This window comes from Pyricularia oryzae, chromosome 2 (assembly GCF_000002495.2).
Source record: "Pyricularia oryzae 70-15 chromosome 2, whole genome shotgun sequence".
NCBI lineage: Eukaryota > Fungi > Ascomycota > Sordariomycetes > Magnaporthales > Pyriculariaceae > Pyricularia > Pyricularia oryzae.
The window spans coordinates 2,477,892-2,500,627 of NC_017850.1; the positions used below are offsets into that span (position 1 = coordinate 2,477,892).

A 22,736-nucleotide genomic window follows, 5' to 3' on the forward strand; every position below is an offset into this window, starting at 1 on the left:
TACAGATTTTTTTTTGCCCATCTACTTTAGCCGAAAATACCAAGCCATGGGTTCATGCCGAGGTTTGCTGTATTCTGGGCGAGAAACAAAAAAAAAAAAAGTGTACATACGCTACCAACTGTATGGTACTGAACGATCCCAGCAAACCCACCGTGAAAGGTTTGCTTGTAGTCACTGTACTCTGGTCTCTATGGAGTAGTACCGCGTATAATACACGTGAGCTCTTTTTCAGCCCTTTCGCTTCAGGGTGCAAGGTGGGGACGGTTCAGGGGTCATGTCTCTATATTTGGACTCTAATTTCTCGCACCGCTAGTTTGCTTTATATTGCGGTATATGCATACTGTTAAAACTGTGCACTGCTTATAAAAGTTAAGAAGGAAATTGTGAAGTGTATGAAACTTTATTCTCGTGTAAGAGGTGATGCTGACACCTGCGCCGATTCTTACGAGGCTGATGATGAGTCTTACTGGGTCTTCATTTTGATATCTTTTGTCATCGAGATCTCTCCCTGATTGGATACCGAGGTTTCCAGGTATAAAAATATCAGCTGAAGAATTAACGAAGTTGGGTCGGGGTTTAGACGAAATCTACCATGAGATGCCAGGAACTAGAACTAGAACTAGACCATCTTTTGCCCACCACGATCACTATTCACTATCTCCCCTTCCCAGCGTATATCGGCCAAGAGATGAGAACATAATCTTCGGATAAAAATTTCCATAACACGGGTTCCGAGTTATGCAAGGGGCTCAGGGGTGTTTGGAGTTGGAATTTCAAGTTTTGAGTAGTAATTATATTTAAAGTTCGTCAGGAAATAAAGAGATTTGTATACACCGGCATTGTCGGCTCGGAGTTCGCCAAACTATATCCACCACGGCGGCCGGTGCGGCCAAAAACGGCGGAGGAGGTAACATGTCGGATCAACGCACACAAAGAGAAAAAAAAAAAAGATTTGAGAATAAAGGGGGCCCGCAAGTCAGGATGTAACCATGACAGCCAACACATAATACATCAAACAAATCTAGTCGTGAGTCATTTTGTCGGTCAGGATTAGAAATTAACAAAACAAAGCAAAACAAGCAAACCAAATTGCCCGAAGTCTCCCCCAGAAGCCGCAGTCAGGCGTTGTAAAGTGGAGGCGACCAAGCCCAAAATTGCACCACATACTCTAAACATGTGGCTTAACCTTTTCCCCTTTGCTTGTCCACTTTAAACTTTTTTCACCGCTGCGCTGCCTTTACATAGTATTTGCGGGGTTTTGGTCGGGCAGCATCACCTCGTCATCATGTACGCAAGAAGTACTGCGGCCCGGCAACCCCAGCAAAGAAAATAACAAGTTCTTTGCTGTCTGGACGGCTATCTTGCATAATGGGACGAGCAGCATGCGGGAAGGTGCAGCATCAGGGAATCATCGGGGTTTTCTGTATGTGGGTAATAAAACGTTTGGTGGAGGGCGTTGGTTGGTGGACCGGCGGGGGGTAATGTCTTTTTTTTTTTTTCTTTTCTCTATTACAGAGATGCTCCACCGATGCGATGGGCCCGATGGCATGTCGGCAGTTTGTTTGTTTACGACGTCAGTACTATGTTTCCATGGTACCACCAGCCTGCAAAGCAACATTTGATGTTTGCTGTTTCTACTATGTACTATATAGGTACTATACACAGAGTTTGTTGGTGCAGCGCAGCAACAAACCAGAGTCTCAAACTGCTGTGATTCACTGGGTCACGATGGATACATGAAAAGTACACGGACAAAAAAAAAAAAAAAAAAAAACAAGCTCAGGCAGCTTCTTCGTCGTTAAGCCCGACACCTGCGACGGTGATGGTTGAAGTTTCCCGTTAATGAAACCCCAACGACACGAACCTCCGAGCTGCAATTCGGCCCCGTCCAGCGGAGGTACTTTGGATGGTAGCTGAAGGTACGCATCTAGGCTGAGGGCCGCCGCGGGATCAGCCTGTATCTTGTCCGGTTCGTCGGTGTCTCCATCTCTTTCGACGGGTGTGCGGCCTTGTCATGTTGGCCGACGCATAAAAAAAAAAAAAAAAAAAAGTAACGTTCTCACCGCAGTTTCCGATGAGGCACAAACTTTGTTTCTAATTCTCACTCCCGCTCCTAGTTCGAGGCGATGCTACAATCTAGATACCTCAAGGCGATGTCAATAAGGTTACCAGACCCTGTCAGGGCTGCATCTCGTCAGGCTGTGTTGATCGAAATAGAGTTTGCCTGCTGAACAAGGGACCAAGAGAGGCCTTTCCTACTTCAGCACCACTACGGCAGGTCCCATAGAGGGAGGGGCTACAAGGTTGACGCCAAATTGCTGCCACACCCTTTTATACTTCCGTACTGGTTGGGCTGGCCCTCCATCGAGTAAACTCTATTTTGCGAGAGGAGAGTGTAAGTGGCCGCGCTGGGCTCATCAGCTGACAAAGACTATGGACGGGGTGGCGGGCTTCCGAGCGACAACACCATTTTTTTCTTGTGTGGTGTGCCTGTGCTGCGTGGAATTGAGTTGGATTAAGTTGGATTAAGTTGGTGTGATTAAGGAGCTGAAGGTTCGTCGATACTTTTTTTTTTGTGCTGCTATGCTTCCCTTATCGTCCTCAACCCTTGCGCGGTCTCGAACCCAGTAGCGGGTGCTGGGAGGTGTAATTATCACAGCCACAACAACGTCGGTTGGAATTCGTCTCGGTCAAGGGTGTTGGTTCTTTTGTTCTTTCCCCCCAGCCTGTCCACTAACAATCGAAATGCTCTGAAAATGGAAATGGCATTGCTTTTCTTTTTCGGAAATTTCCCACAGACACGGGTCTCCCATGACGAGAGATTGCAGCTGGGAGAACAAGTGTTAGGGGCCGCTAGAAGCTCTGTTGCCTTGTTTAGCTTACGTCTTTTGTTCTCTTTGCATGCATCATTCCATTTTGACAAGCCCGCCCCAACAAAGTTGCCCGGTCATCCTTCGTAAGACGTCCGACCCTGCCGGTGCACGTCTGACCGCCCGCTCGTGGTTAATCAACGCTTGGGTAAAAATTTCGAGCTCTTTGTATTGCCCGTAATTTAAGCCAACCACTCCCCCTTGCTGGCTTGGCTTGGCTGTAGCTGCGAGGCTGAGACGGCCAGGCTCGCCAGACAACCAAGCCAGGCCTTCAAAATTATGGACGAATTTACCGACGGACTGTTTTGAAAATGTCAAAAATAAAACGAGACAAAAAGAGAACAAAAAAAGGGTCGAGACAAGTTAACGACGGTGCTTCCCGGTTGACGTTTAGGTCCAGTCCGGTCTCGACCCGACCGACTTTTTCCTCTCATTTAATTTGCCTCGCTGATTTTTTCCCTTGCCGTTAATTGAGACTATCCCGTACAAGGGAAACATAGAGAGAAAATGGACCCTGAATCAAGCGTAGATCCCGACTCCATTTACAGTAGTACGCAGGTCGGATGACGCAAGAAAAGTAACGAGAATTTTGGACCTCCGACGCCTTCAGAGTGGAATAATGGGATCAGGTACAAACAACGTGGGCATTGGATGCAGTGTTCGTCTGGTGTATTCGAGGCGAGACTAGTGCAGCAAATAGCTCCAGAGAGGCCGTACCAGTCCTGCAGTCGAGACTTGAATATCGGGAGTGCGAATTACTGAAGCAACTTTCGAACCTGAGCTTCGGAATCATCTCAACGTTTGTAGCTCGTTTGGGTAACATTGAAGCAATTTTTATTTTATTTTTATTTTCTTGTTTTCTCTCATCTCCAAGGTACACGTAAACAATGCACGCACGCCGCAGGCCTGGCATTTTGACAAGCGCCGCACAAACCTCGACAACAAAGAAAGGAATCAAGGCTCGGATGGGTGGGTTTGCTCCCTTTGCTGTAACAAGAAAGCAAAAAAAATACGCTCATCCCGGCATCGCACTTTTTTTTGGCATCACCAGCGTCTGTATTCTGTCGCATTAAAAACGGGGGCGCCGTGGGTTCTGGCAGAATTCTAGCGTTGCTATTGCGCTCGAGCGTTTAGAAACCAAGTAAGAATAGGAGCAGAAACATATTTCTTTGCAGGGATTCCATTTCTTCTTTGTGTCAACGACAAGCAAACCACGTCGAGAAATGTTTCTCGCGTCTGTGCACAACTCTTTTTTTTTTTTCTTCGCGATGTACCCTACATAGGCTTTGGTCGTAAGCGAGCGAGAGGCAAAAAGATCTCCAAAGGCCCCTGACAATCATCTCCCCCACGTTACGCAATAACCAATCGCTAATGGTTTGACTTGCGAAAATTAAACACCAAACCAACATTGTCCGACGTCACAGTAAGAGAGAAAGCGACAAGGCCGAAAACAAGAGAGAGAGAGAGGCAAAAAGCAAATATTTCACTAGAGCAGTTAAGACATGGCCTTGGACCAACAGTGAATCCATCGTTTGCAAGGCGAAAACTTGAAGCTGGCGCGGTATTTCCGTTCCCAGTCTCCGCTTTCTAAACACAGAAGAATCAGAGAAGCGGGCCTTCTAGAACACAGAAAGAAGCAATGAGCGACAGAAGAAAATGGTTAAATTAAACGTGGGACGTGTGACCCTCGCTTGATGTCATCAAACTTGATGGTAGGGGGTCCTTTTGTTGGCTGGCGGTGAGGCTCACGAGACAAGGAGAGAAAAAAATAATTAAAAATTCAAGCAGCGGAGAAGAAAAATTACAAAGGGCTTCTACCGGTAGCAACTTTTCATCTTGGTGGAGCCGCACGATGGATCATCAATTCCGACGGTACAACCTTCCATGAGGCTTCCATACGACTGTGGAGAGGCTTCTAGCGCTGTTCCAAGGAAATGGGCATCATGGATTTCTTCTCTTTTCTTATCCATTTTTCCATTATTACCCAGCACGAGCCCCCACTAGCCAGGCTTGGGAAATTTGATGATTTGACATATCGGGAACGGACTTCAAGCAGAGACCCTTGTGATTGTTGATCGCGTGTGCGTGGGAATGTGTTGTACAGTAATGAAAGGTGGCCCGTGAGATGTGCGGTGTACTGTGCTGCGGTAGTCTACTGTATGTTGGTGCATAATGTAACAAGCTGCAATGGCACCAACGGTTGATCAAGAGGTACGTATACATTACATCGATATTGGAGAATTAGCCGCATGCATCAAAAAGAGACAGTTGAAGCGAATGCCGACGGGCATATACACAGACACACTCTTTTTTTTTCCTTCATTTTTTCCCCTTTTCTTCCAATCGAGTTTAGCTCTTGTTGCCACTTTGTTTTATATTGCCCTCGTCAGCCTTGCGAGGAAAAGAAGCCACGCTGCATCATGTTGGCTGTTTTCCCCTAACGGAATAGAAGATGATAAAAAAACCTTTTTTCATTTCAATACCAATTCGAGACGACGCGGACTCAAGCCCAGGCACACTGGATAAAGCTTCTCGAGTCGTATACGTCGTCCTCTCTCAAGTCATTAATAGAAGGAGGGCGTTCGGACCAACTCGCCGCCTCATTCGGTGTTGGTTCGCGCCAGCCGGGGCCGTACGTGGTATGTTATTAGAAAGGTGAGGCTCAGGCGAGGATTAGCCTTTAGCCGGAGATAAGAAAGGAAAGTCTCGATTTCTTGGTCTGATAAAATCTAAGTTATTGCCGTGTAAAGTTCACGAAAAAAAAGGGGGGGTTGTTTCGGGGAAACGCCGCTGCGCCGCGGACACATCCTCTCCCCCAAGAAGTAACCAGAGGCTCAGCTGCAGAGAGTTCGCAGCAGATTCATCCCGACAGGGAAGATACAATGTGTATTTTCAGCAACTTGGATCGCGATTAGAGGGAACGGTTCACCTTCCCCTTAGTCATGAGGATACGATACGAAATACGGTAATTGTTTGCAAAAAAAAGTACCATAATGCAGTACCTCTTCTACCTGTAGGCAATTAGACAGGGTACAGTACCATGCTGCCAATCGTAGGATTGATTTCCCGGCCCATGCCGGCTTGTTAGTTACCTTGTGCAGTATGCTGCGTCTTGGGTGCACCAGGCAGCACGCAAGTGCCGTGTCTTCGAATCATGTCAGGCGCTGTCGCAGAATGTCACGAGACCGCTCTTTACAGGGCAAAAGACGGTGTTGGAGGTGATGGGTGAGCCAAAGCACCTCATCATGCACGCACACATGCGCACAAGCAATCATTTTTACGGTGTAGGTAAGTAAATGAGGCCAGGCAGGAAAAGCGCATAGGCCAGCTGATGATGCGCGCTAGAAGACCGCTAGAAGCATCTGCCTCCGGTGTTTCGAGAGTGCATTAGCAATCTTGCGACAATCTTGCTCTTTATTGTCACCGTGGGCAGTGGGCATCGTGTTTGATTACGTTAATATGGAAAAATGGGCATTAGTGCACATCGTGTTGGCTGGTGCATTCTCAGCTGCTCCAAAAACGGCAAATGAACCAAACCACCAACCAAATGACTGCTCAAACATGGTACCATATCTTACCTACTGTACAGTAATTACATTACAGTACATTAACAACCTACGTGGCACAATTCCGCGGTGGGAATTTTTCATGAGACCAACCTCGTGTGCGCCTTGCGTTCTGTTACCCTTCCAAGCAAAACAAGCGCTACAGCTGGGTTCCTGGTGATCACGACACAGGGGTGGGCCCCTTGTAAGGTCTTGTTTCATTTTCTCCTGATTGCGGACGAGGGAGGTGGGCAAAGAAAGGTACAGACAGGGGCTGCGTCAGCGTACAGGTACAACCACAGCTTGTACTTGTGGAGGGGGAAAAGCCAGCTGGTGCGAGAAAAGGGTGTGGGCCTTGGAAATACGGGTCCGCGGGCGGGGCGGTGCGGTGAAGGTTAGGTACGTACAGTAGAGACAGACAGTCAGGAAGGCGTGCGCACAGAAATTACTACAGTAGCAGAGAGAGAGAGAGGGAAAAAAAAAGGTTGGGATTGAGAATCACCTGAAAACGAGGGCATATGCCACCAAGCAACAAGCGCTACCCGGACTAATCCACACCCCTCTGTCCACCCCGTTTTACCATGAAAAAAAAAAAGAGTTTTTCCTAATTTATTTCGCCCGAGCAGGACTAAGGAGTCATAGATGCGGTGTGTAGTGGAAAAAAAACGACCAAGGGGGAAAAAAGGCTGACAGGCTCCAACCTTGCTAAGTTCACCCGGCCTGTCATCCATGCTCATCACAACAGCAACGCGCACCCCTCCCTCCCCATTTCCCCTTTTGCTTTTCCCAGGCACCCGTAGCTCGCACACCCCTCCCGAACCCAAAAAACGCACACACCTCTTGCGCACCACCGCTCATCATTGCGTCGTTGTACGCCCATCATGCTCGCCAGGGGGACTGGGGGGTGGGTCACCCAAGGCGTGTTGCTTTTCTCAGCAAAAAAAAAGGTACCCAGAAGCCAAAATTTCCCCCATTATGATGCGATCTACGACTGCCGTGTTGATAAAAGACCAGCTTCGCCCTTTCCTACCTCCCCATGCCTCCTCTCCCAGTTCGGTCGACCCATCATCATCAGATAACTTCTCGGCAAAGCACACTTATACAAACACAGCCAACTCTAAAAGACGCACTCCTCCTCATCGGTGCTTATATATCTGCTCCATAGCTTCCTGCCCTCTTTCAACTATCGAGATCTCTGCATCCAAGCAATTTTGCACAACGATCGACCACCATACCAGACCAACCACCGTAGGACTACTATCAATCTCTTGCTTACTCACACAAGAGATCCGACGACTATACTTGTTGGACTTCTCTCCAAGGCACAAACAACCCACCCACAGTCAACATGCCCGCTCAACGACCTTCGCAGCTGCCGCCCTGCCCCGGCCCGCCCCCGAACAGGCCTCTTCCCGCTCTGCCCATCCGGGGTTAAGAGATGTAATGCCTCCTCTCATACAACAAACAGCATATCATCTACTGCAACCATAGCTTCTGGAGCTTGAGAAATGTGTGCTAGTCACACCCTCGCTCCTTGCAGCAACAACCTCCCCTATTGTCATCCAAGCAACAATAGCAACGGTTTCTATCGACCAAGTACTAGCACTTCTCACCTGCCTGCAACCATGCATGTTCGATGGCCATAAACATGCCAGTATGACAATTCGGTCACCGGTGTACCGACCATGGGTAAAGGACATCAACACTCAAGCGTATGTCCACCTGCCTTGATTATCATGCAGCAAAAAACCGGCTCGGCGCCCACACCTTCGGCAAAACGCGCCCGCAAAAAAATCGCAAAACAACCGCATGCACGAAATCTACCAAGAAAACGGGGTTTCTGGTCAATCACATCGTCCGCGATTTTCTCCGCACCACACGGCGCCATCATGAGCAGCTCTTCTAGGTGCTTGCCAGCGAAGCGGCCGTCTTTTCCGACCTGCAGCACTGCGACCGTCTTTCAAGCTTTCATGCGGACGCAGATGCGTGCCATCTTTTTTTTCTTCTTTTTTGATTTCTACTTGCTCTTTTGCAACGAACCCAAAAAAAACCCCTCATCCTTCGGAGCCCCGAAAGCTTCTAGTCGGGCGCTTCGAGGTCGTCCCATCCCACCTCGGGCGGACATAGATGATCAGACAACTTCTTTCAGCATACTACTCCACCGCAGTGCATTGGACACTACGTGTACAAAAACTATTATGGGACTTTTCTTTTTTTAATACCTTCGCTCTTTCTTTTTTCATTTCGCAACGACTTACACTTTCCTTGCGAACATACATAACTGTAATACATAGATATCGGGATGGCTTTTTACGTTTGGGGGGCAACTCTTACTATATGGGCTTGTCTTGGGAACACAGGATAAGACAGAAGGGGCTCGGATGGCGTTTAAAGAGTTTTTGGTTTTTTCTTTGGGCACATTATAGTTGCCAAATTATACCCCCTTTTACTACACTCCTGCTTAGCCGGGCTGAGAGAAGAGGAAAACGTTTTAAATGAGAATTTTACTTGAATTACAAACAAACTTTCCAAGTCTACTGTCTTGCCATTTCTAATATGTGATGAGTGAACTCGACAACCAAACAAACGCAATCGCACTCCCATGTTGCGCCAAGTCTGCAAAAAGACCGTTGCAGAAAGGCCGCGCCGTCGCATATTCAGCAATCGGCGAGCCTCTCTCTAACTGCTCAACAGCCCGCCGGCCGTGGAATGGCCTCACTTCGGACAAACGTGTTACGCATCCACGCGAAACTCGACACGCGGTCCCCGCAATTGCCACGTTTTTTCCCCCTCAAATGAAGAGAGACAAAAGATCCAACACCCCCTCACTCTCTCCATTTCCCCTTATCACAAACCCGCGCAATCCGGCCGCAGCTGGGCATCTAGGCAGACTAGGCAGGCTAGGTAAAATCGGCTCTTTTTCTTCTTTCTCGTTTTTTTTTTTGTTTCCCTCGTATAGCTTCGGTTTTGGAAGCGAACACCTCCTGAAGCACGTTTCAATCGCACAAGCAGCATTATTTGTGGGCTTTCCATTGGCGACGACGGAAAATGACGAAAAAACCGGATTCGCCAATAGGTAGCTAGAGAGTCCCGGACCTTGGGACAAATCAACACTTGCTTAAGAGCCCCTCTAACTTACATGCTACCGAAATATCTGCCCTTTTCGCTGCCCACCAGGCACCCGGGCCGGGTGTCCTTGGCTCTAGGCCTATTTAGCGCAACGAGGTTACAGATCTGGGAATCGGAGCCTGATCGCCGTTTTTGTTGGCGACGTTTTATTTTCAATTTGTTATAGTAGTACACGATAATTATTGAACTATTCTGCTATCGACCGCTATGCCGCTGGTATAGTCGCTTAATCTCGTGGTGTTGTTATCTGGTTCCTTCGCGCTGCCTGCTTGAGGCCCCGGAAAGAGGAGTCTCGAAGAGGTTCGTTCAACCTTGGGGGACTCCACTCTTTCACACTTGAGTGTGGACGAACGACAAGGCCGGATTGGAAACACAAACATTCCACTCTGCAATAATGCCTTGCCGACAACCAAAAAGGGGGACTTGCAGTGAGAGCATTTGTAACCGAGCACTTTTTCCAATATGAGATAGATCCACGCGTGATGCAAGGCTTGTTGCTCTCTGCTTCTTTTTTTTTCGCCAAGAAACCCCGTTCAGGTCACAGCAGTTAATCATTTTCTCTACTGCCAAGACATTCCAGCGCTACAAACATACGTACAGAGTAGCAATCGACTACGTCGTGGGTGGATTCCCTGAGATCAATTTGATGCCAAGACGTTACAAATGCGAGTAAAAGAGATGACCAGAATGTACATCGTAAGGGAAGCCCTTTTTCGAAATTATCCAGATTTTGAATCGTCAAGAGGCAATATCCCAGCTTTGTGTTTTTGTTTCTGTGGGCTCTGACGAAAACACTGCAAGTTCGTGACGAACAGGTTCGGGAGCAGCAAGGTGGAGATGTTTGAGATGGGGAGAGGGTCAGGGAGAAATAAAAAGAGAGAAAAAAGAAAAAAATACAAGCAAAATCGTAGCAACAGCTTGCGTGGGTTGAGGATTCGACCAAGACTTGACAATCGAGTAACACATGCTCTCCACAACCTTCCATCCTAAAAGAAATCGCGCCATCGAGATAAAGGCCAAGACGAGCATAAGCTGAAGGAACATGTCACGAGGCGTTCCAAAAACCTGTCTGCAAGTATTTTGCTTTCTTGGACCCGACCGTACCATATCCAATCACGCGATGCACGATCGGAGAGCCTCCTCCGGAACGAGATACTGCGAGATTTTGCTTTTCTTATCCTCCCCCACGCTTTCAATTACCTACATGCAGCCGCACGTCAAGAAAGAAACGCACCCCCGCCTCCGAATTGCAGTACCTACTCCCCTTTTTCCCCTTATTTTTTTTTCAGACTTGTGATAGATGGGTATTACATTCCAGAACAATCAGATTTGTGGCTCCCTCCTTGTCGCGGGGATCCATCAAGCTGAAGCATGACAGCTCTGGTAGTGCTTTGTCGATCGCACAAAGTAAACAAAGCGGTGCTTCGGGGCTGACAAATTCTCATCGGGTTTGCAAATCTTTTTTTTTTGTGACAATGACACTTACAATTAACGGTACAAAGTACATGGGTCAGCATCAAGGATCGAAAAAACGTGTCAGGCGTGTGAGGTCAATTAAGGCTCTATTCCCCGCAGATTCAGAAATCTTATCACTGTGTCATCGACTTTATCGTACCGGAAAGACACGACAATGTCAAGGTTTGCCACATGGCATGTTGGACGCAGTTGCCTCTGTTTCAGATTTTCTGCGGTCTTTTTTCTTCCCTGGGCGGTGAGCGGGTTTTCCTACTTGCTACGTAGGTCGTATTCGCGCGCGGCCGCCGACCGACGGCATGCATCGCCGCGCTGCTGCACTTGTGTGTGTGCTACTGTAGCATTCGAACAGGGGATGCGTTTCCCTTTGATCTCGGCTACTGCAGCTTTTTTTCTGAGCAATCCAATCAAGGGACGGGGAAACAAACGAGCGCGGCTACTGCCACATCGCCCATATCCAAGTAGGTGTTTGTTAGGCGACTTGTTGTCAAATTTGGTGTTGCTGTGGGTGAGGGTTGCATTTTGTTGTACTTTGCCCTATTTAGGGGGTGATCTGACGATTGAAGAAAGAGGGGCCAGGGGAAAAAAAAGTATAATACAGTAGAATACAACAAAAATACGAGTATTACGTACTGTAGTACTTAAAAAATAGAGGAGATCTTTGGTGGAGTAAACAGATATGTGGGATATGCAAGATCTAACGAACGTCATCGACCAAAGGGAGACAAATGTCATTCCAGAAAATGGAAAATAAGATCTCGACGTTGAATCCTTTCCGCTGTGACGGGTGATCCGCACTTTGTCTTTTTGACACTCCTCAGTGGTTCTTTGTTTCATCAAGTTGCAATTTGTTTGAAACAGCCATCGGCAGCGCCTTCATCATCATTTTGGATATTTGCACTGCTATGTTAACCCCACGTCCTGGGCAGAATGGGATCGTCGATGGGGAGGGGCGTGCAAGATGAATAATATAATAAAGTCGGAGGAATTTGCAGGCATTTGATACTGGAGAACATACCAACACGCCCAACAACAACAAACCGTAAACGCGTTCTTGGCATTGTTCTGGAAAATCATATTTCTCTCCTAAACCTGCCCTTCTTCGACCCGTCCCCGGTCCCGGGACCCTGGGGCTGCCAGTCCCCTACTGTAAACGGACGGCCCTGCCGAAATTGTCTGTTTCTGGCGAAGATCCAATGAGACGGCAAGGGAAAGTAATTACGGGAGGGAGAGCAAGGTTATCAAGGTGTAACCACTCATCGCCCTTTTCGGACTTTAGTCCGCGGGATGGAGGAGTCGATCGATCTATGCCTCCTGTTTCGTCAAGTCTTGCCGGAAGAATTAAGGTGTCTGTCTTGATCTCTGCCCAAAGTCTACTACTAATAGGCCTCGCGTTCAATGCTGATTCATTCCGTCAATCATGATGCTACAGTATTATCGTTCGTTTTGATGATCGTCATGAGCAAGACACTACTACATCGCATCAGCAGTATGCAAGATCAAGAGTCTAGATCGCCAAGATACGAAGGCTTAAAAGTTTCTATATGCAGTAGCAATAAGCGGATGGTAGCATGATGCATCACTGCCCATAGAACCCTAATCGAAGATATATGCATATCATAGGAGGGAAGGCAGCAACCGTGCATGCCCAACCATGGCCGATTCCGGACTTTTAATGCCCCGATCGCATACTTTGAAATGGTTCCCGAATGTTCTTGGCACTCGACTGTCGGCCGCCGGGCTTTCCCCGGACAATGTGGGGCAAAAGTCCCGGGCCCACTCTAGCACCACGTGTTTTCGTGTCTCTCATTTTGGGGTTTTGGTGGAATCTATCTACACTTGGCGCTTGAGGCGCAGCAGTGGCTCTGACTCCATTTGAGTTTTTTTCCACATGGACAGTGTGGCGCTTGACGGCAGCCTCAATCCTTGATGCCCTGCTTCATCCGATAACCTTACATACTGAGCTTCATGCCGTTAATCTAACGCATACACGTACAGTTGATACCTCTGGGATCTTACCGGCGCCGAAATCCTTAAGGCTGTCAAATTTGGCTTGGTTGCCGTTTTCTGGTATCTTCTTTCTATACACGTCTTTGACTTTGAGAAGAAACGAAGCCGAGTTTTCCTGTCTCGAAACATCAACCTGCACAAAACCAAATCCGTTGCAGACGTGGCTGTGATTGCAGCGACGAATTGCCACATTGAGTGATCGCAAGGCTTGTTCATTGGAGGCTATCGCCAGTATCACTGGTCCAAGTCTTGGCTGTGAAAGATCTTATATCACCAGGCATTTGCATGAGAGTCATTAAGGTTTAGACATACAACCAACTGCCCCCCCCCCCCCCCCCCCCCACAGCCTCTCTGTATCGGCCAAGAATATCACCTCCGAGTGCATATCCGGCAGCACCAGACCGGCCAGCGATCACCATAATTTTTTCGATCTCGAGATCCATTCTTTGTTGTTGCCATCGCTTTTATGCACCGGCAACTCTAATCTCATCTTGGCTGTTTCAGAAGGTCAACACTGCTGGCACTTGAGCTGTCTGGCTCTTTCCTCCAGAACAACTGCATCTAATAGCCACTTCTGACGGCGGTCTTGTCCACTCGGGTCCGATACGGCCGGGCTTCTCCAAGTGTTTGTTGGAAAGTAGTCAGCCATCCCTGCAGTTGCACGCCCTACCCTTCCCTTGCGGGTTTCAGGTCGGTAGATCACCAGCATAGTCATTCCGACCAAAGAAGAGAACGCAGGAACACATCAGACGATCCGTTCTTCCTCCCAACCGGCGCCGTCCTTGGTCCATCCCGGCCCCGACTCTGACTAGGTCCGCGCGATCTAAAAGCACGGGATCGGCGAGTTGCAAAACGGGCCTCCCCTGGACTTAATCTTGGTGGCTCGGTCAAACGCAACGCAAATCGCCCAGACAAGCACGTGGAGATAACAGCTGCCTTGTGAAACCCGGCATCTCTTCCGCGTGAGGCTCGGTCTCAGCCTCGTCTTTACGACTTTACAGTTCTGACCACCAGCCTCGACGAACCATGGGTCTGTTGCGGCTATACGTCTGGGGCCCAGCGTTTGGGCTCCCGTCATTGGATGCCGAGTGCCTAGCCGTCATTGCATATTTTCAGCAGAACGTGAGACCAGGCGACTATGAGATTGTTGCCAGCAGTCCCTCGGCTGTGCCCACCAGTAAGTACATATACCCCCTCAACTGATGCTACGTTGAACCTCATCACCGTCTCATTTAGGCACTAACAACATCCATAGGCCACCTCCCTGCTCTTCACGACACAATTACAAACGAATGGGCAGCAAGCTACCAGGGCATTCTAGACATGCTCACCAGCCACCCCAGCAGCAAAACCCAGAATTCCTCTCCCGATCCCTCGGCCGCAGCCCGAATCGCACACTTGACCGCACAGGCATCCCCCCTTCTCGCACTGTCGCTTTACGTCTCATCAGCCAACTACGCCGCCACAACACGTCCCGCCCTGTCCTCCGTGCTCCCCTTCCCCCTCGGCTGGACTGAAGCCCCCGCCCGCCGCCGCCTCATGGCCCGGCGCGCCGACCACCTGGGCCTCTCGGATCTCGACACCGACGCGGACCCGGATGACCCGCAGAACCTCAGCGTCGCCGACAGCACGCGCAAGTCCTTCATCCCTGCGCGACTCCAGCCCCGCGCCACCAAAACCATCTCGTCAGCCCTGACCCCGGAAGCCAAGGCCCGCTTCCGTCTCGACGCTGCTGCCGCCGCCGTTCTTGACGTAGTGGCCGCGGCGCCGCCCACAGCGGCCTCGCCACCCTCCGCCTACGACTGCCTCGCCTTTGGCTACCTGGCCTTGATGACGGTCCCGGACCTCCCGCGCCCTTTCCTCGAGGAGTTTGTCAACGCCCGTCACCCTGCCCTGCGCGACTTTGTGACTGACGCTCGAATCGCATGGTTCTCGTCGCCATCACCGTCATCACTCCCCTGGTCGTCAGACCGGACGCTGACTGCCGACTCGCCGCTTTGCGTGGCCTCGCGCCTTGCCGCGGGCTGCGTCGCGGCGCTTCCCGGTGGCATGGGCACGGCATGGTCGGCCTGGGCGCACGGGCGGCGGAGTGGACGGCTGGCGGGCCGGACGACGGGCCGGCGCGGCAGCATGGAGCACGGCGAGGTCGTATGGACGCTGGGCTTGGGCGTACTGTCGGCGTCGGTCGTCGCGACCGCTGTGATGCTGTTGCAGGACGTCGTGACCACGCATAGGTTCGGTGCCCCGCTGCAGGTATTTGAGAGGGTGCGGAGAGTTGGGGGTCTATGGGCTGTAGGTTCTGCCGGTGCGGTTCTGGGCGGCGCCGGTAGGCAATTGGGTGCTGGGCAGTTTGCGAGGTAGAGAACTCCTCAGGTCCTGGCGCGAACATGTGTTGTGGATCATGTTTGGGGAAAACGCCCAAAACACGCATGCATGCCAAAAAGGGAAAAAAAAGAAACATGGAGCAAGTAGCAAGGCATACTTGATGTTGTTCTTTAAGATAGTTTAGTGTAATATCTGTACAATTCATCTTCTCTCAAAACATTAGCTGTCGAATCATTTATCCGACAGCCTTTCCCGCCAGTGTTTTTAGATCTGTCGAATTTCCTTCCCAACCATTTCAGGCCTGTCCACCTCCCACTCATCCCTCAGCAGCGCAAACGTAAAGTCGCTGACCAACAGGCTCTGCACCAGGCTCCAGACGAGCGTGATGGCGTAAAAGAAGTTTGCGTTACCGCTACCGGCGTAGATCCACAGGTGCCAGAAGGCGGGGCCCAGGAAGACTGCGTAAACAATGACGGCGGCAATCACAAATGGGTAGCGCATCAGGGGAAATACATGGCGGAAAAGGGGCAGCAGGCCCAGAAACAGGGCCGTGTCGGCGATGGACGGGTAGGGCTTGAAGATGGCGAACAAACCGAGGAGGATCGAGAGGGCGGCTAGGGGCTGAGTGCGGATGCGGACGGTGAGCCCGCCGACGTAGGAAGCCAGGTGCAGCCAAAAGACTGCAAGGAAGAAGGAGCGAAACGGGTCGAACATCTCTATGAAGAAGTACCACCACAACCCCGCGTTGGGCGTCAGGTCCGCGAGCGTCAACTGAATGCCGTACGTCGATGCCAAGAACTCCCAGGAGAAGGCCGTGATGACGAGGGAGAGGGCGGCAAGAACCGCTAAGACAGCCATGACCACTCCTGTACCCACGACGGCGAATTTGGCCGGGGAGGCCGAAAGGTGGGCGCGCGCGGGGGCGGGTGGCTGGCGGTCGTAGGCCAGGACGAGGAGTGGCGGGAGGAGGAGCAGCGGGGACATGGAGAGGTACGAGGCGAATGCGATAGAGACCAAGGCGCCGAGGGTGCGACCCTGAATGGCCTTTGCGATGGCGTGGAGGACGGCGCACGAGGTGAAAACGGCAGTCGAGCGGCCGATGCATGTCGCTATTGTGAAGGGGCTGAAAAGGTATCTGAAGAATGTCCAGAGGTTAGCATCTTTGCATCATTTTTGCCTTGTATATAGTCTTTCTAGACATGCGCAAAAGCAGAGACGGATTGGCTCACATGGCAGCCACAATAGCTCCGCTCCATCTCCTTTGGCGTCGAGGAGACTGGAACTTGGCGGAGGATCCAGCCTCACCTGATTCGGCAATCTGGAGGAGAGCATCGGCGCAGAAGAGGTCGACGGCAATGTACAGCAGCGCTGTGAATATCGGGTATGTTGCCACATCGGGTAGGAGCGAGAACAGCGGGAGGAGGAGAGGCGCTTGGTGGTATACGCCGCCGTCGTAGGGGGAGACGTTGTGGTTGTATAGGAAGAGGCCTTCTTGCACTGTTGGCGCGGGGAGCGAGGAGAGCGTGTCAGTACTTGAAAACGTCACTGGCAGATTGCTCATCCATGGGTTTTCAAGTGTATATAGAAATGATACATACACCTCTTGAAGCTCGTCACGGGCGTGGAAATCTCAACGCGGCCGGTCAGCAGGTCGGGCAGGCCGGGAAATAGAGTGAAGAGTGCCAGGCGAAGGGCGGCGCCCGCAATGTAGATGCCTAACGGCCTGCCGCTCGGCCTGCTAGTCGTCCTGGCGGTGCCTGCGTTCATTGCATCGTTTGGTTTTTCTGAATCCTCCTGGTCTGTTGTACCTGAGAATATGCGTGGTCACTGGTCGTTGCTAGTTTACAACGGCAGAGGCGCATTCGCGAATCCAGGGACTGGCTTCAGTGGCTTCAGTGCGATCCTTGGAGAGTGGGGACAACGAGCTGCTTGACAGACATAGTGGGGCTTTGCCGGGAAGGGCGGCGATTGACAGGGGGTCTACAGCGTTGAAACCCCCAAGTAACTGTATGCATACGGTGCGATCTCTGAACGCGCATCGATTGTCCCTATTACGAAATAATACGGTATTGATTAATCAATTCAGCTCCTATGAATGAATTGAGAGGTAGATAAGACAGGTTTTTTTCTTCTCCTTCAACAAGAAACACGATTCATGCCTTCGTCAGTATTAAAGAGTCTGCACCCTTCAATTCTTCCTTTTCTCACCATGAATGCATCTTTGATACAAAAACATATACCGTCGACTCCAGATAATACAACGCCAAGGAGAGATGGCCGAGTACATTCGGCTTCTAATGCTGTGCATAAGAAGATCACATGCTCAGCATAGCTAGCTGACTTTGTTAGACACACCACAAACCCCGCGGTCCTTCATGCCAGTCCCCGACTAACATATTGAGCGGCGCATGTGCTGGTCCCAAGTCGAAATTAGAACCATTGCTGTGCTGATGCATGCATGGTTCCTCGATCTAAGCCATCGATCACCTACCAAAATGTAGTTGAGGACCTGCAACACTCATCCACTCGGAGCCGAGTGTGTGTATGGATGGAGTGATTGGCAGTCTTGGCTTCACCGAGAAGCCGAACTAGTCTTTAGCAAATGCCACTGGAACCGAATGATCCAGAGCAGCTTCTTGCAAATATACCAACGAATAGTACTGGTTATTTGATCCTTGCAGCCAAGGGCAGGACAAGTACTCCTCTTTGGCCATGGGAAACAAACACACGCAGGAAGCAGGAGATCACCTGCTAGAGAAGCCATATGCTGAATACAAACGCCTACTGAAAAGAAAGAGCACGCAGGAGCTGCTATCCCACGACTTGGTACTTCATCTTGACAGGCTCGATGATGTCGAACGCGCCCATCTTGTGCAAGAACCCCGACCAAGCCTTGATAACCCCATCAACGTCACGATCGGTGGAGAAGTTGCCTCCGCCGACGACGTGGGTCTCGACACCCTCGACTGCGCGCACGTTGTCGAAAAAGGGCCACAGCACGTCGTCGGTTGCGCACAACGCCAGAACTGGGCAGGCGATCTGGCGAAAGAGCGTCTCCTGGTCCAGATCCCACACCGCACCCAACGCCAGAGTGCGCCCCTTCCAGGCCCGAATGTGATCGATCGTCTCGCGGTGGTGCAGCTCCAGGTCCTTGGCGGACGGGTTCGGCGGCAGCGGCGGCGGCCCCAGCACGCCCATTTCACGGAGGAAATCCCAAGTCTTGACGAGGTGCGAGCCGTCAGGCGCGGGCTCGTCGAACGGTTCGAGGCAGCGGGACTTCATGAGCGAGCGCTGCGCCGCCGACATGATGCTCGGGCCGAGCAGCGTGAGGGACTTGATCATGAGGCCGCTTGGCGGCGGTCGGTACACGGCGGAGAGGTGCGGGTCGGATAATGGCGATTCCGCTGCGAGCTGGATGGCGAGGGCCGCGCCGGCGTGGTGGCCAAGGATGTGAATGGGGCGCGGGGTCATGGCCGAGAAGGAGACGCCGCTGAGGATGGCGCGCAGGGCGCTGGCGAGAACGTTGACATACCACGCGGTGCCGTCGCGCGCGATAACGGAGTTGTCATCTTCGGAGGGATCGAAGGAAGCGCCGAAACCTGGCATGTCGGGGGCTAGGCTGGTGAAGCCCTCGGTTGCGTAGTGAACCATGAGATCCTCGAACGCGGCCGACGAGGCCGCCACCTTGTGCAGGAATACCAGTACATCGTGGCGCTCCGCCATGCCGTACGGAGGCCTACCAGCTCGGTAGTGAAGCTGCCCGGACGGCGTGTCTACATATGCCTTGCGCACGTAGCCCTTGCTGGGGTTTGGAAACCCCGTGAGGAGACTTGTCGAAGCCATCATCTGTGTCGTCCCCGCCCCGGCCGTTGTGTGGAGACCATTGCAGCTCATTCTGTACGACAGATGGAGTGCGAGGCGGGGAGGCAGCTAAGTATGGTACTTTAGTCCTGGATAGAACGAACAGACTAGGAGGGGTTCGGAAGGTAATCTTTTATGGTTGAAAAGATGAGATGGGGCGAGTGATGGAATCTGGATCTCTTTGAGGGAGAGCTGAGAAGGCGTTGGCAAATCACCTATGTCATACCGGAATATACGGGGCTTCCTTCTACGAAACGGCCACACAGACTGAAAACTGTCCCGCTTAATAAATGATTCAACTACCATAATGCAAAGGACGTGCTCTTCCACGAGCTGGCGCAGCCTGCCTGTGATACAAACCGTCCAGCTTTGTGGGCGAGGCCCATTGTATTTTGACCAGTAAGGGATGGGACTGACGTCGCTCTACTACAGTACTTATGTTCGATGACTTCTATTGTGTTCCAGGGGGCTTGGGTCGCCAGACTTGCCCCTGTCGTCCCAAACACCGCAGCCTATCCAGTGACAGGCGCACGGCATCAGTGGGGTTCCTGCAGGGTACACCATGGTACGAAAATGGTTGATTCATGCTTTGCAAACAAAAAGTAAAGCTTGGTGGGTGACGGATAATGCTCAAAGTACTGCGTAGGTACTATGTCGGTACAGAAATCGGTTGAACTGCAGGGCCATTAATATCTTCGGAGCAACTGGTCCTGGAACTGTATGGGTTTTCGCTTGGCAAAAAAGCTTGACGTATTTTCCGTGTGACTGCTGGTTGACAAACATTGTCAAAAAAGAGGACCGGATTCAATGCTCCAGATTATTGCCAATGAATAACGGGTCTGCCATAATTTCCGTTTATGGTGCTGGAAAGAAAAAAATCACAAAAATCGGGTACGATGGCAAAGGTTGTAAACAAGATTCAACTTTCAGTTGCTTTCATCGCAATGTCAAGTCGACTATGGGACGATTAACTATAACGCGACAAGGATGTAAATATCGGTATAACTGTATCCGATCTGAGAATTCAACATGACGGAGGCCTGATCGCCTTTACTAAGTTAGGTAGGCTGTCAAACCATGTGACTGCGTGGTGTTGGCGACTTTGTGGTTGAAGCTTACAACGTACTACAGGTATGTACTTCGTACATTGCCGGCAAGCCGGATGCACCATACAAGAAAAACCACTACCACGCACAGCGTGGTTAACAAACAAGCAGAATAATCAATCATTCAAGCAGTACTACTGGTTGGTAGCCATACTTCAGTGTTAATGCGACAAAACACAGTGTGTCAAGCAATTGTCAAAATGCACTCCGGCTTCGGCGATAAAGCATGCATCGGCTGGCTGGCGATGGCAAACGCGGCCTGGTGGACATGAATTTCTTCGAAAAGGGAAAAACCCGATAGCTGCGAGACCGGGACAGCCGGGGTTTTGGAAATTTCTGGGGTACTTGGCTTATCAGATCCTCTCGCCACTAACAAAATGACTGCTGTCATGGCTGCGTTTCTGTTAGCACACCCAATGCCACAGACCCATCAAAGTTGTTGCGGGGTTTGCCTGCGGACCAATCGGCGTTTGCCATGGGAATGACATAGTGCATTGTGCTTTGTTTGCCCCGTTTCGACTGTCAAAAAGTTCTTGGGCTCTTTTTCTCAGAACGTCTAGGCCTTCTTCCAGAACAGACACTCGCTCCAACCTTGAAAATCTCAATCAAACAATTCATCAACAACGACCCTGCAAGACCAAGTCACCGTCAAACCACTCGAGAACACCGATATCTAAGGATACCCAACAAGACACTGCGAATTAAACAACCGAGCTACGAACCCTTTTGGAAATAATATTCGAGCCGGCCATCATCCCCGAGCCGAGCAGAAATAATACCGCACACCCCAAACCACATTCACACACACATCAGCGACGATGCAGTCATTACGCAACGCCCTCCGTGTTTCCGCCAGGACGACCCTGCAGCGCGGCGCACCCGCGCTATCTCGGCGCGCCCCGATTGCAGCCGTGACGCCGGTTCAGACGCGATCCTACCATGAGAAAGATATGTCCCCTCAACAACCGCTGAATCAAATATCGCAACCGGAAGCGAAATAACTTGGACGCGCAGCTAACAATGCAGGCCTTCCCCTCAGATACTGATCGACCACTACACGAGGCCCCGGAATCCCGGATCCATGGACCGCAAGGACCCCATGGTTGGCACGGGACTTGTCGGCGCGCCGGCTTGCGGCGACGTTATGAAGCTGCAGATCAAGGTCGACAACGGCACCATCACGGATGCCAAGTTCAAGACCTTTGGCTGCGGCTCGGCCATTGCGAGCTCCAGCTACCTGACGGAGCTGGTCAAGGGCATGCGGATAGAGGATGCGGCCAAGATTCGCAACACCGATATCGCCAACAACCTACACCTCCCGCCAGTTAAGCGTAAGTCTTGGATGAACTTTGGGATGCAAGTTGGGGTTGTCAAAATGGGAGAAAGCATTGCGCTGACATTGTGATTATATAGTTCACTGCTCTATGCTTGCTGAGGACGCCATCCGCGCCGCTATCGCCGATTATCACACCAAGAACCCGCCCACGAACTTGGGCAAGTCTGAGGTCAAGACTCTCGAGATGGAGAAGTAAGGTGGGTCACGAAAGGAGGAATTTTGGTCTTTGTTCGTTTGATAGGTCGGTCCAGAGGGTCCAAAGGATCAAAATTGTTTTGATGCATATTACTCGGACGTACGGACTCGGCTGCGAAGCCGGAAATTCGGGCAAGAGATTGGGACGTAGCAGCGGCCCGTCGGTTATGAACACCAGACGTGGACGCACTGAGAGTTGGCTGGTTTGTCTTCACTCGATGTATTTAATATTGCAATGATACCTCGGTCTTTCTCATTTGGTCACTGTCATGCATGATGCACTAGCTGTGTGGACATTGGAATATTGTACAGCACGTTGGATAGGTACAGAGAGCGTCATCGAAGACTCGAGGTGCGGCTAACAGCGTTCAAGTGCACGATTTATAATACACAAGAGAGACTTGCAAGCAATATACCAATCAGTCAGCTGCAATGACTCAGAGGTTCTTTGACAGTACTGCCGATGGCTTATCCCGCCTGCGGAGATGTGCCAGATCTGTAGCTGAAACTTTGCCGAATTCCTTACTTGAACGTAGAGGTTAGGACAAGCAAGCTCCAGAGCCGGCAAGCATCGGCACGCCGGACAATAATGTCAACTGTTGGGTGTTGAGTTGAGGTTTTCACGTCCACTTCTCAACATGTAGTTGCGATTATTGGGGGGGGGTTACCCCCTTTTTTCCCCTTCCCTCAAAACCTTTCTGTTCCTTGCCTTGAGTTCAATGTGTCCCGTCCCCTCTACCTCTAGAACTAGTACCAGACTAGCAAAAACCACTGTAGCTGCGAGGTGCCTGTTGTGATGCAAATGGCTCGCGTCGTCCGATACACGTGACCTAAAACTGTTACATAAGACAGTGTGAGTCGTCACTCATGATAGAAAGACCCACAG

The 22,736-nt window shown here is 50.8% G+C and overlaps 5 protein-coding genes across 5 annotated transcripts; 3 read left to right on the forward strand and 2 right to left on the reverse strand.

Moving 5' to 3' along the window:
- Window positions 1-11,191: 11,191 nt before the first annotated feature.
- Window positions 11,192-11,482, forward strand: MGG_15631 (uncharacterized protein; the record flags this gene model as incomplete). Its single annotated transcript, XM_003714001.1, has 2 exons — window positions 11,192-11,280; window positions 11,359-11,482. 2 exons carry the CDS (start codon window positions 11,192-11,194, stop codon window positions 11,480-11,482), a joined length of 213 nt encoding a protein of 70 aa, XP_003714049.1.
- Window positions 11,483-12,895: 1,413 nt separating this feature from the next.
- MGG_11282 (uncharacterized protein) lies at window positions 12,896-15,610 on the forward strand. The gene is made up of 2 exons (XM_003714002.1): window positions 12,896-14,204; window positions 14,283-15,610. The coding sequence occupies exons 1-2, from the start codon at window positions 14,054-14,056 to the stop codon at window positions 15,386-15,388; spliced, it is 1,257 nt and encodes a 418-aa protein (XP_003714050.1). The 5' UTR covers window positions 12,896-14,053; the 3' UTR covers window positions 15,389-15,610.
- MGG_01168 (uncharacterized protein) lies at window positions 15,378-17,240 on the reverse strand. Its single transcript, XM_003714003.1, has 3 exons — window positions 16,951-17,240; window positions 16,582-16,849; window positions 15,378-16,487 (listed from the first exon to the last, which is right to left on the reverse strand). The coding sequence occupies exons 1-3, from the start codon at window positions 17,117-17,119 to the stop codon at window positions 15,617-15,619; spliced, it is 1,308 nt and encodes a 435-aa protein (XP_003714051.1). The 5' UTR covers window positions 17,120-17,240; the 3' UTR covers window positions 15,378-15,616.
- Window positions 17,241-17,414: 174 nt separating this feature from the next.
- Window positions 17,415-19,551, reverse strand: MGG_01169 (uncharacterized protein). Its single transcript, XM_003714004.1, has one exon. The coding sequence runs from the start codon at window positions 19,244-19,246 to the stop codon at window positions 18,164-18,166; it is 1,083 nt and encodes a 360-aa protein (XP_003714052.1). The 5' UTR covers window positions 19,247-19,551; the 3' UTR covers window positions 17,415-18,163.
- Window positions 19,552-21,400: 1,849 nt separating this feature from the next.
- On the forward strand, window positions 21,401-22,174 carry MGG_01170 (iron sulfur cluster assembly protein 2; the record flags this gene model as incomplete). The annotated part of the gene is made up of 4 exons (XM_003714005.1): window positions 21,401-21,650; window positions 21,733-21,847; window positions 21,897-22,053; window positions 22,163-22,174. 4 exons carry the CDS (start codon window positions 21,401-21,403, stop codon window positions 22,172-22,174), a joined length of 534 nt encoding a protein of 177 aa, XP_003714053.1.
- Window positions 22,175-22,736: the final 562 nt, after the last annotated feature.